Source organism: Lynx rufus, unplaced genomic scaffold (assembly GCF_022079265.1).
Source record: "Lynx rufus isolate CCGP_SWC_20201006 ecotype Redwood Valley unplaced genomic scaffold, mLynRuf1.p SCAF_16, whole genome shotgun sequence".
Lineage (NCBI taxonomy): Eukaryota > Metazoa > Chordata > Mammalia > Carnivora > Felidae > Lynx > Lynx rufus.
In genome coordinates, this window is record NW_025814830.1 from 45,393,870 (window position 1) to 45,406,798 (window position 12,929).

Genomic DNA, 12,929 nt, shown 5'->3' on the forward strand with positions numbered 1-12,929 from the left:
TGTTACACACAACACTCTATGCCTGTACATTTAGTTCAGACTTACCTACCTTAGACAATGAACGTTTCTAGCTATATATAACACAAGGGTATGGCCAGGCAGGCCTCTCTCTCAGCCTAGCAGTGATTTGGGCAAATTTTTGCCTGTTGATCCATTTTGCCCTTATTTCATAAAGTGAGTAGAAAACAGCATAGGATTTATAAGCTTCATTCAGTTGAGACACAGGAAGAATGTCTAGGTGAGCAGCAAGCTGGGAATCTAGCCTGAATCTTATACCCAATTGCAAAGGGAACAAACAAAAGGACAGAGCAGGTGTGGAGAGCTGGTTGTTTACAGGTGGGGTAGATAGGGCCAGCTCCCTCAGTCCCCCCCCCCCAACATGGGCATCTCTTGTTTGATGTCCTGTGGCCCACCTGGTCTTTGGACATGACTTTGGTTCCTTCCTGGGTAGGCCAGTGGACACTGGCCATGTACGAATGGAAGACTTGCTATCTAGAGTTGGTCACAAGGCTGCCTCCGACCTGATCACTGGCCTTGGAGGACCTCAAACCTGGCTCCATGTCTAGCCCACAGTACATTTCTGTGAGGGAGCCCTCCTTGGTGCCAGGGAGGGCCATGTCACTCTGGGGGCTGAGGCACTGCCCTGAAAGGATCCCAAGGAGGCTCATTTTCCCCTCTGCAAACATCGCCCTCAGTCCTCGATAGCCAACACCTATATTTCCACTACTGGAGCATTAGCCACTATTCCAGGGGAAGTAAAGCGAGCCTTCCATGCAAGTATAGAAATCCAGGCCCACCGCCCTCCTCCCCATTTTATGGGTAAGGGCATTGTGGCCCAGAGGGTACAAGTGACTCTTGAGATGGGACTGGTTGGTCCTGGGGCAGGGGTGACCCCGCCACCCCCCCTTCCCTCCACACAATCTCCTAGGAGCTGGGACATTCACCATATGCTCAACCTTCAGTTAGATATACACGCACTGACAGGGTGTCTTTTCTCAATTCTCTTCCAGCCCCAATCCCTGCCCGAGAAAGTGTCAGCTGGATGCTAATGCGTCCAACACTTCTCACTTACTGGGTCATTTCCAACATGGCAGCTGGCTGGGAACTGGTCTTGAGAAGGGAGGATGGTAGAGAGGAGAGCTCAGAATGCAGGGAGATGGGAAGGGTCTCAAAGTAAATTTCACTTCCTCTTCTCCCTGGCTGAGGACGCCTAATCCTCCCATACAAATGGCTCTCTTCCTTCCCCTTCCAAGCTGGCCCCAGGTCCTGGCCCCTCCCCACCTCTATGTCCTGGGGCTCTGCGAAACAAGGAACTACAAGGAAAAAGATCTGCAGCCTTTGTCTGGTCCTGAGTGGGGAAAGGAGGGGGGAACAGACCACTGACCACACTTCCAGTTCCCAGGCATCTGGGGGTTTCCATAGCAACCTTCTCAATAACAAATCCTTTTTCAAATGCGGAACCTGATGCTCAGAGACAGCAAGTCGTTCACTCAGGGGTGCCCAGCTAAAACTGACGGCATGGGTGAGGGTGAGGATGTATCCAGAAACTGTTTGTTGGGGAGGGGGGTGGTCATTTAATGAACTCAAAAATCCTGAGCTACAGCCTGGGCCCCGGAAAACACATGTAAATCGGGATAAATTTGGCCCAGAGTCCTACGCCCCTCCCCCACCCGGCTCTGCCCTTGACCCAAGGGTGGGGGAGGGCTCTCCCGGGCTATGTCTGGAATGCAGCTGCAGCAAGGCCTGCAGGGGGAAAGGGCAGCCTGCTGCCCAGAGGGAGCCTGGAAGGGTTTGCATGCTGCCAGGGTTGGAAGGGAGCCTTCTCTGCTCCCCAGGTCCCCCTCCCCCCAGGCAGCACAGGGGTCTGCTGGCACAGAACTCTTCTGAGGGCCAGCCCCAGCTCAGGAGTGGCAAACTGGGAATCTGCTCTTCCCCGGACAGGGCACATGTGGGGAAAGGGGACGGCAGCTCTGTGCCAGCAGCTCCTCCCACCTCTGCAGCCATAACCTAAGGCAATTGTTTAAAGAAATGTCCACCCCAACCGCAGAGCTGCTGAGCTCATAGCTCCAAGGATGGCTTCTGAGCCAGAAAGGTGGGGGATGGGCTTCTAACCAGCAGCGGCCAGTGGGGAGGGGAGTGAGGGCTAGAAGCTCTACAAGAATCCTGGCCACTGTTCCTTTATCCTTGTCACAGGTCCCCTGGGCTCAGACTTCATGTCCGTTATCCTACATAAGTTGCGATTTTGAGAACTGGAGCCTGACATGGTCCCATTTTACAGGTGAGGAGACTGAGGTCAGATGCTCAGTGGTATATGCTGCAGGGGGGACGTGCGCCCAAGCCAGCGCAGCTCCAGAGCCCGAGGTCTCAAAGGGCCAGGAGGCCTCCTATCAGCTGGCTAGGCGCCGCGGTGACTGTGAATTCGTCAGCACAGAGGCTTTGAGGGTCCCACAGGAGGCCTTACGGGGTGCCTGAAGGCCTGTCCTGTACAGTCTAACTGGGGGTTCCCAGCTGGACAAGCTCAAACCCACAAAGGCAGTTGTGGACCACCCACCTCCACCCTATACCCCCGGGGGAAATGGTGGCCTTCCCCCATGAGGGTTCAGAGATGAGAGTGGTTGGGGAGCAGGAGGTGAGGGCAAGACCCCAGGGAGAGAGGCTTGGCCATGTCATACAGAAAGCCAATGGGAACTCAATCCTCAAGGCTGAAGAACCCAGAGGGGACCTGCCCTGCCCTCACCCCCATCCCAAAGCGAGGTGGGCTCTTCTTTAACCCTTTCTATACCCTTTCCTACACTCTGGGCAGCCTGGCTTCCTTGACACCTATCCTGGGGAGGGTCAAGGTGAGACAGGAGGCCCAAGGAGACCCAAGGTGACCAGGGGACAGAATGCTGGGTGGTGAGCCAGGCCTGCACCCACAGTGTTGAGGTTGACCCTTCCCCAGATGTGGGCTGGCCAAGGGGCCCTTGTCTGATCCAGTTCTCAGTGACATATTCTCCCCAGTTCTCAGTGACATATCCGGGTGTGCTGAAAAGCTAAACCCATGCAGCCAACGTCAGCATCTTTGTAGGCGCAGGGGCACCCCGGAGCAGCCCCTGATGCCGAGGGTTATGTGTGTGGGGACGTGTGTATAGACCTAGGGTTAGAGAGCTTCCCAGTGCTTATTGCTTCGTGACACACCTGGATGGATGGTTCTACCGGTTTCTTAGGGGAAGAGAGTGGGCCTCACCCCCTGGTAGCCTGTGGAGCTAGAGCACTTCTGGCTCGGCTCAAGGCAAGATGGGAAGGAAGACTATAACTCAGCCTCCGCCCTCCCTTCTGCCCTCCCCTCCCCCAGTACAGGCCTCAGGGTCTTATTCTTGGCCAGCTGTCAGGGTGGAAGGGGCCCAGGACACATGGAAGGAACAGGTCAGGGGAGGGGGCTCAACAGCCCTATGGTTACAGGCAGGGCCACTGAGCCAACCAGCAGAGTCACTTGGGACAGGAGCCCTGAGCTCTTCCTCATTAGTAAAACCAGGATCATTTTTTTTAAACTTTATTTGTTTTGAAAGAGAGAGGAAAAAAGGCAGAGAGAGAGAGAGAGACAGCATGAGCAGGGGACGGACAGTCAGAAAGACAGAATCCCAAGCAGGCTCTAGTCAGCACAGAGCCCAACACAGGGCTCGAACCCACGAACCGTGAGATCATGACCTGAGCTGAAATCAAAAGCCAGAGCTTACCTGACTGAGCTACCCAGGTGCTCCAAAGCAGGATCATTCTAATCCTTATCTTGTCCTGGTGTTCAAATGATTGGATCAGACAATAGACAATGTATGTAAAGTGCTCAGCCCGGCATCTGGCACTTGGTAAGAGCTCAATGAAGAAGCGTTAATTCAGGGCTAACTCCGCTTCCCCGGGGGGATCTGGGGCTGGGAACTTTTGCAAACCCCTCGAATCCCTCCAGTTCTGATTCTTGGGAGGCTGGCCCCCAAAGTGGGGAGGGTGGAGGAGGCTGGGGGTGCAGAGAGACTGAAATGGACACAGTCGAGCGGTGAAAAGAGGCAGTGGAACAAATAGGACAGGTGCATCTGGAAGCCAGGAGCAGTGGGCGGCTCCGGCCATCTATACGGAGACAAGCTCCAGGCTGGCTGGGTTCCAGAACACGGGGAGAGACATGCAGGGGCTAGTGTAGGGTGAGGAGCTACAGTGTGGTTTCTCATCCCACAAGGAAGCTGGGCATGACTGAGTGATCCAGTGGATGATTTAGAAATTGTTCCAGTAAAATCCCATGCAGAGCCTGAAAGTCAGCCGATATTGCACCTGTAAGCAGGGCGAGGCACCCTGGGCTTGCTTCCCGGCCCTTTCAGAAGCTTCCGCCCTTTGCCCAGGTACCCCCACCTCAGTTTCCCCTCACTCTTTCCAGAAGAGCCCACTCTGTCCTCCAGCTTCCAGGCCCTTCCTTAGCAGCCCCCCCAGAGGGGCTCCCTTGAACGCAAAACACGAAGGGTTAACTTTGGCAAGTCCTGCCCTAAGAGCGGTGTCCAAGTCCCCGCCAGGCCCGGGACCCCGGCTGAGTCAAAGCGACTGCCCTGTGGGCCTCTCTCCTCAGCTCCTCAAGGTCCAGACCCAACGGACGCCCCCAAGCCCCTGGCCTGGGGCAGAAACAGGTGTAGGGTCTAAATCAGACCAGGGGCTTAAGGGCTCGCCCAGCCTCTCCACTCCCCCAAAGGGACTGGGATTGAACCTGTGGTAGACGAATGCAAAAATAAGGAAAAGCGGGGCACCTGGTTCAGTCAGATGAGCGTCCGACTCTTGATGTCAGCTCAGGTCATGATCTGACCTGGTTCGTGAGATTAAGCCCCGTGTGGGGCTCTGCAGTGACAACGCTGAGCCTGCTTGGGATTCTCTCTCTCCCTCTCTCTCTCTCTGCCCCTCCTCAGCTCACGTTCTCTTTTTCTTTCTCCCTCTCTCAAAATAAATAAATAAACTTAAAAAAAAAAAAAAGAAAAAGCAAGCCAGGCACTGTTCACTCTCCCTGGGAAGCCCAGCTCTCCAGGCTGACCCCCACTGCTCCCAGTGGGGCTGGGGGCCCCTTCCCAGGGCAGGTCTCCAAGCCCTCTCTCAGCCGGAGACACGGGAGGAGCGGGGAGGAGGAAGAGAGAAAGTGTGTGAAAGAATGACAGAGGGGCAGGGAAGGTGAGTCAGGCTGGGCTGCCAGGAGCCAAGAGCAGGCCCTGGGAGGGGAGGAGGAGGGAGGCCTCTCTTCCACTCTGGTGGGGAGCGGGGCTGGTGGGGAGCGGGCACGGGGCACACGGAGGAACAGGACTTGATTTCCCCTCCCCCTGCCACGTACAGTGACAGGGCTGGAGTCAGCCTTGAACCTGCAGCCTGGGGAGACTGAGAGGACCCTGCCCCAGGGCGGGGCTGGCAACACAAGATCCCCTTGTCCCCTGGGGTGCCGGGGTGGCCCAGTCTGTTAAGCGTCAGACTTTGCCTTGGGTTGTGTGTTCATGGTCCGGTTCGTGAGTTTGAGCCTGCTCTGTGCTGACAGTGTGGAGCCTGCTTGGCGGGGCAGGGGTGGGGGGCGGGACTCCTCCTCTCTCTGCCCATCCCCGGCTCTCGCTCGCGTGCTCTCTCTTCAAATAAATAAATAAACTTAAAAAAAAAAAAAAAAAGAACCCCTTGTCCCCAGCCAGCCTCCCTTGGCAGTCCGCTCCCTTCCAGGATCATTCTCTCTGATTCTCTCTTGCCGCGGTGCCACTGGGCTGCCCACATCCATCCAGTCCTGGTCGGCTCTCTCTTTATTGCCTTTCCTACACTCAACCCTCCAGGCCAAGCTCACGGGCCCCAAGCATCCCTCTTCGCTGCTCCTTTCCAGTCCACCCGGCCGCTGAGCCCTGAGCTGGACACCCGCAGCTCACTCTCTGGGCCTGCCCCCATCCCCACACCCTCCCCGCCTTCAGCTGCTCCTGTTTTTCCAGGATGAGGCCCTGACGCCACAGCTTCCGGGGTCCCTGTCCCATTCAAGCTGGCTGTCTCCCCATCCGTCCTACCCATGTGCAGAACAAGTCCAAGCCCCCAAAACTTCCAGAGAAGACACCCAAGGGGCGTCTTTGCCATGGGCTGAGGGGCTCCCCCAGAGGCAGTGGCAGTTCCCGTGTGACAGCTGCTGTCTCCGGGTTCCCGGGGTCCTTCCTGAAAGGGGCCCAGGAAACAAGCAGCTTTGTGGATCCTCCCCACCTCTGGCCACCTATGTTCTCTGGGTGTGCTTCTCACATCTCCCCAAGTTGTAATAACTGTTGGCCGGGATGCTCGGTCCTCCCCAGCAGGTTGTGTGCTCCTTGGGGGCGGGGGCCTGTCCTGTTGTCTCCTGACCCCGGTGTCCAGCACAGGTAGGGGACATTCATGGATGTGCACGGTGGTGTCTATTCCAGGCTTGGGACAGTTCCACAACCCAGGTTGGAGGGAAACGGCGCTCAAGTCTGGTTCCCCCCAGATCTCCCAGGTGATACAGCTTCTACCCCTGTTCCACTGAACGACCTCACTTCCACTGTGACCCGTCAGCTCATCCAGGATTCCTCAAACCGGCATGTGTGACCCGCTTCATCACAGCAGGAGAGGTCAGGTGCCACAGATGGATGTTGTAAATGGTGGCAGCTGTCTCCCCCAGGGCCTCAAGGCTCCCCCCCCCACCCCTCCCCTGTATGGGCTGGTGACCCCTGAGAGTGATTATTAGCGCCTGGGGGCAGCTCTGCCCTGCAGGCCGGTCAAGCTGGGTTTGTCTGGACCTTCTGAACTTGTCATTGTGTTCTTCTCAGCCCCAGGCTCTGTGGGAGACCACCCTCTGGGGTGTTTGGTCTGAAGAACCCCCGTGTGCGCAGTTTCCCCACACCCACCACCTCGGCTCTGGTTTGCTTTCGCGCTATGAACGTCTGCTTCCCCATCTCAACCCTCCTGGGAGGATGTCACAAACGCGCACAGCCTCTGGCTCCACACACTCCCGCCTCGGCCCCAGGAGCCCCCGATCATCTCCCAGCCCTGCCCTCTGCCAGCTACCTTGTCCCAGTCCACCACTTTGAACTTTGGCTCCATCAAAGGGTCTGTCTTCTGAGTGTTCACAGAGGCCACAGTCCCATTCTCCACGGAGCCCTGGGGAGAGAAGATACAGGTGGTTATCTATGGTGCTGGGGTGGGAGTGGGGGGAAGGGAGCAGGGAGCCAGCCCAAGGCGAGGCAGCCCACAGTGACGAGAGCCTCTTGCTGGGGCAGGGTGGGCGGAAATCAAGGACACTGAGTGCATCTGAAAATAGGTAGACGCTACTTGTGTCGGTCTTTCTCCGCAATTTTCTCCTCCTTTTAAAGAATAATTTCTGTAAGAACAAGAGGCAGAAAGGTATGGGAGAGAAAAAAAGCTGGCAGAGAGGCTGTAGGAAGTTAGAGCCATCAGTGGTATGCTGTGGGCAAGGGAGTCCCCGCCAGCCTCTCTCTCTAGGTCCCTGGCAGGTGTCAGGCAGAGGGAGGCACAGGGTGGCACCCTGGGCACCTGGTAGGCTCACTGTGCCGTTCCAGTGACCACCGCACCTCCCTCCCTTCCCAGGAATTGCAGAGCCCGTGGGTCACAGGCTGGGGCAGCTAGGTCCACATGCCCATAAGAAATGCAGCCCAGAGAAGAAGACGGTCCCTCTAGGAGCTCCCATGTGTGGGTCAGCAGCTGTACATGGGGCAGAACTGGCAGAGAGGTGCCCAGATGGGCTCAAGGTGAAATCGAAGTCGCAGAGAAGCCAAGTCAGAAGGAAATGGAATTGTGGAATGTACCAGGAAAGTCACATGGCTGCAGCTGGCCCTGACGTCATGGGGTGGTGGTGAGGAGGCTGGGGAGGGCAGGAGAGAGGTGGGGAGAGCAATGCCACTGGGAGGCCTGCCCTCAGATGCCCTGTGACTAAAGCATACTGTGGTGCTGGTGACCGTGGTGGGGACCCCGGAAGCAGGGTACTTGGCAAGGACTGAGGAGCCGAAGCAGCCCTCTGGGGTTTCTATTGGCACAGTTCTTACGTTTTTGCTTCCAAACGAACCAAGAGAAACTGGGGGTGACGGCGAAGCTGGAATTCTCTGGGGAAACCCATATCAACCCAAGTAAAAGTAGACTTCTGTGGTCCTGTCTTGGGGTGGATATGTCAGTGTTTTTAGTCTGGGTCACCGTACTGATACCTGAATTCTTTCCTTTCCTTTCCTTTCCTTTCCTTTCCTTTCCTTTCCTTTCCTTTCCTTTCCTTTTCTCTTTTCTTTTCTTTTCTCTTTTCTGTTCTCTTTATTTCTCCCTTCCTTTCTTTGCTTTCCTTCCTTCCTTCAGTGTTTTTAAAGTTTATTTATTAATTTATTTAGAGAGAGCACACACAGTGGTGGGGCAGAGAGAGAGGGAGAGAGAGAGAATCCCAAGCAGGCTCTGCACGGTCAGCACAGAGCCGGATGCGGGGCTTGAACTCACGAACTGTGACATCATGACCTGAGCCAAAATCAGGAGTCAGACGCCTAACCGACTGAGCCACCCAGGCACCCCTTGAATTCTTAGAAAAGGATCTTGGGGCACCTGGGTGGTTCAGTTGGTTGAGCATCTGACTTCGGCTCAGGTCATGATCTCACGGTTTGTGAGTTTGAGCCCCCCATTGGGCTCTGTGCTGAGTGTGCAGAGCCTGCTTCATATCCTCTGTCTCCCTCTCTCCCTGCCCCTCCCCCACTTGCTCTCTCTTAAAAATAAACATTAAAAAATTATAAAAAAGGATCTCGAATGACCTCTTAAGGTCAAGGAAGAGTGGATTTCATAGCATATTGTACAATGAAATTCCCTAAATATCCAATACAAATGTCACATAATAAACTCGTCCCTTCTAGTTCTGTTCTACCCTCAAAATACCCTGGAGCACCCCCAGTCACCGAGCTATTGATTCTCCCTTCCTCCTGATAGTTATTTTCTCCAGGGCACCCCAAATCCTTTCTTAAAATTTTTTTTAACATTTATTTATATTTGAGACAGAGAGAGACAGAGCATGAACGGGGGAGGGGCAGAGAGAGAGGGAGACACAGAATCGGAAACAGGCTCCAGGCTCTGAGCCATCAGCCCAGAGCCCGACGCGGGGCTCGAACTCACGGACCGTGAGATCGTGACCTGAGCTGAAGTCAGACGCTCAACCGACTGAGCCACCAAGGCACCCCCCCAAATCCTTTCTTAATTGTGTAATCTGACCCTTCTCTGCACCCCCACGTCCACTCACTGCAACCCCATCGGTCCCTCTCAATAAAACAAAATGCTGGTCTTGGGGACCTGCCCGCCCATCCCAAACAGGGAAGGAGTCAGCACACGTATTATCATTTAATGTTTCTGTGCTACGCTTTTCACACATCCCTGAATGGCAGACACAAACCGGAAGCAGAAGAAAGGGCCATCCCCCTCACGGCCCTGGGCCGTGTCCAACCCGTGTTTCTGCTCACTCAAGTCTGCACTGTTTCCTGAGATTTCCAGTCCTTGGAGAAGTCTTCTTTCTGCCCAACTGGCTGCCTCCGATTTTCCAGGAGTCGCTCCTGGTTCCTTCCCTCTAGGACTGTGCACGCTTTCTCCTTTTCACCTGCGAGGCTCACACCTATTTGAGGCTACGCAACGCCCTAGCCCTCTGTCATCTGCTTTTCCTCAAGACCCTCTTAGCACGTATCAGGGTCTCTCAGCGTAAGGATTGGCCGGCTGTTCCTCGTCTAAGGCAGATGTGATGGGGCCAGCACAGAACCCAGCAGCGTTCACGCCTCCCTGGTGTGGAACGTGAGGGGAACTGAGCTCCCGCCGGCCCTTGGGGACTGCCATGCGACGCACACACGTTCACTTAGCTTCCACCCCCCCTTGAAGCCTTTCGTATGGACGTCTGCTGCTGGCATCGTGTGGCCCGGGAGGTGGTTTGGACCGGCACACCTGTTCGCTGGAGGGCCCCAAAAGATATGTGATGAGGGTCGGGACGCCCAGAAGAGCAATGAAGGACAGAGCAGCAGGCAGCAGGAAACAGAGAAAGACCTGCAAGGGGGAGTTTGCAGGGACCGGAAGCCCTGGCTCCTCACCAGCTTCCTCTTCGGGGCTGATGGTCTCCGCGCGGCACCACCGCGGCCCCTGCCTCTTCCCTCACATCTTTCCCCCCACGCGGCTCTCATCCACAGCCACCGTTTTCATGCATTCATCCGGCCACACACGTCTGAGCATCCACGATGTGCCTCAGCATCAGCCCAGAAGACTCCCCATCTCTATCTCTCTGGCCCTGGCCCCACTCCTTGCCTCCGGAGAATGTTCCCAACTACCCACATTATGGTCTAACCGAAAGCCCTGCTGTCCCCTGTCCCCTCTGACACCACTTCCTAAAAGCGAACACAGAATCACCCCCTGTAAATCGGCTTATGGTTGACTTCCCTATATTTAAAATCTTTCCCCTGTATTTCCAAACTGCTCTGCTGTCACGCCCTTGGATTTAACTCTAATTTTCCCCTCTAGCCAGCATTTTCCTTCTCGATGTCATCCTTCCAGGATGATGACAAAGGTGAATATTCACAAATGCTTCCTCTGTGCCCAGTCCTTTAATCTTCAAAACGACTGTATGAACAACTGTATCATCTCTCATTTGCCAACTTTTTCTTATTTTTGTAAATATTTATTTATTTTTGAGAGAGAGAGAGAGAGAGAGAGAGAGAGAGAGAGAGAGCGCAGAGAGAGAAAGGGAGACAATTCCAAGCAGGCTCCACATTGTCAGTGCAGAACCCGACGCGGGGCTCAACCCCCACACACCATTAGGTCACGACCTGAACCGAAATCAAGTCAGACGCTCAACAGACTGAGTCACTCAGGCGCCTCTCATCTGTCAATTAAAAAAAAAAAAAAATACTGTCGATGTGTCCCCCCTGCCTCAGTTGGTACTTATAATTTCCTGCCTCCTGCTTGGGCAACGTACGTTTGGGCAATTATATCATTTGTGCAATGGATCCCAATAGGGCAGGATATATTTCCTCTTTCTTACGGTGCCTAGGATGGGCTCCTGGAAATATTAGGTGCTCCACTCATTATTTCTTGAATGCACCACGTTTCAATGTTCTTTGCGAAACGCCCCGGTTCCCTGAGGGTCAGGCAGTAGGGGGGCGTGGCCGCCGGGGGCGTGGCTGCCGGGGGCGTGGCTGCTGGGTATAAAGTCCCAAGGCTCCACAGGGCTCCTGCTTCCTGAGAATGTAAAATAAACCTTAGATGAGACAAGTGGCCCGGGACACTTAGCACACCTTCTTAAAACGCCACTCTGGATAGGGCGTGCCCAGATACAAGGGTCAAAATTACAATAATCCGAGCCATATATTCTTGGCGCTCTTTGGCCAAGTACACGTGTTAAGCAGAATTAAAAGTGAGTCAGACTTACACAGGAGTGCTAGCATTTTATTTTGCCAAATAAAAATATTTTTTAGGGGTACCTGGGTGGCTCAGTCTGTTAAGCATCCGACTTTAGCTCAGGGCATGATCTCAGAGTTCGTGAGTTCAAGCCCAGCATCGGGCTCTGTGCTGTCAGTGCAGACCCTGCTTTGGATCCTCTGTCCCCTGTCTCTCTGCCCCTACCCCGCTCTCTCTCTTTCTCTCTCTCTGTCTTAAAAATAAACATTAAGAAAATTTTTTTAAGTACCATCAGCAGCATTTAATAAATGAACGAAAATTTCAACACCAAATAGGTAGGAAACACATACTTTCAGAATGAAAGACAGTTCTTCCTAAGGAAGGACATTTGGCAACTTTACATTTACTTTTTTTTAAAGGGACCTATTTATAAATATTTATTAATGCAGAAAAATTACAACCTAAAATTTTGTTTTGTGAGAACTAATTGTGCATCATTATTTTCTTGATTCAAACTGGCCTGTGTGGGGCTCTCTCATCTACACGTGACAGGAAGTAGAGTCAATGTCTACACGTTCCACTTCCAAGGTTTTCTTAAAAATTAGTAAAAACCCAGTTTCACAGACAGGTGTGTGGGCTTCCAATGGAAACAGAACTTTTACTTTTTTTTTTTTTTCCATTCAACTGGAAAAATCCTAGATGAAAATAGGGAAGTGGGAGAGAGCCACGCCCATGGCATGGCCAGCACGCAGCGGCTAGGGATTCCCTCGAGGGGCGCCTGGGTGGCTCAGTCGGTTGAGTGCCCAGCTCTTGATTTCGGCTCAGGTCATGATCCCAGGGTCATGGGAATAGGGCTCCATGCTGAACTTAGAGGCTGCTTAAGATTCTCATTCATTCTAATTCCCTCTCTCTCCCTCCCCCTCTCCTCTTTGCCTCTATCCCTGGTTTACATTCCCTCTCTAAAGTAAATAAAAAAAAAAAAAAAGATGGGTCCCTTGAACCCTGGATCAGGCCAGTGAAGGCTGGCAAGGGGGGGGGGTGCGCTGCCCATGGAGGAGGAGGGCAAGAGGGAGGGAGGAAAGGGAGCAGGCACCCTTCTTCCTTTCCATCTCCTCCCTCTTTCTGGGACCCCAGCTTCCTCTCCACTGGAGAGTCCTGGAGCCGCCAGGTAGCAATGTCATGGGTGACATGCTCTCGGCAAATAAGTTCCAGACTGACCACGCATAAGCCAGGTGCTCTCTGGGTGGCCTCCTCAGGACCACACCCCTCCTTGGCAGACGCCCAGGTTATTAATCACAAGACTGTACACACCTCTGGTCCGGGAGGAGACTTCAAGGGGAGTCAGCACGCTGGTAGCACCAGGAGCAGATACACTTGGGGAGCAGGAAGTGTCCTCTAGCGTGTCTTTCGTTGACTATTTTTCTCGAGTCCAGCTGTGAGACTTCCAAGGCCTCAGCGCCTTTACCCCCACAAACAGGACAAAGACCCTCCCGAAGAAGGGCTTCCACCCCCACTCTGGAGGCTGCTCCCATCTGACCCTGGGCGCGGGGGTTCCA

The 12,929-nt window shown here is 54.2% G+C and overlaps 1 protein-coding gene across 1 annotated transcript in view; it reads right to left on the reverse strand.

The window, feature by feature from the left end:
• The window catches only part of FA2H (fatty acid 2-hydroxylase), a 54,081-nt gene that overhangs the window by 20,278 nt on the left and 20,874 nt on the right, over positions 1 to 12,929 (reverse strand). The window contains exon 2 of the mRNA XM_047079253.1: positions 7,033 to 7,125. Within this exon, the coding sequence (XP_046935209.1) occupies positions 7,033 to 7,125 (93 nt within the window). The remainder of the gene's footprint in view (positions 1 to 7,032; positions 7,126 to 12,929) is intronic.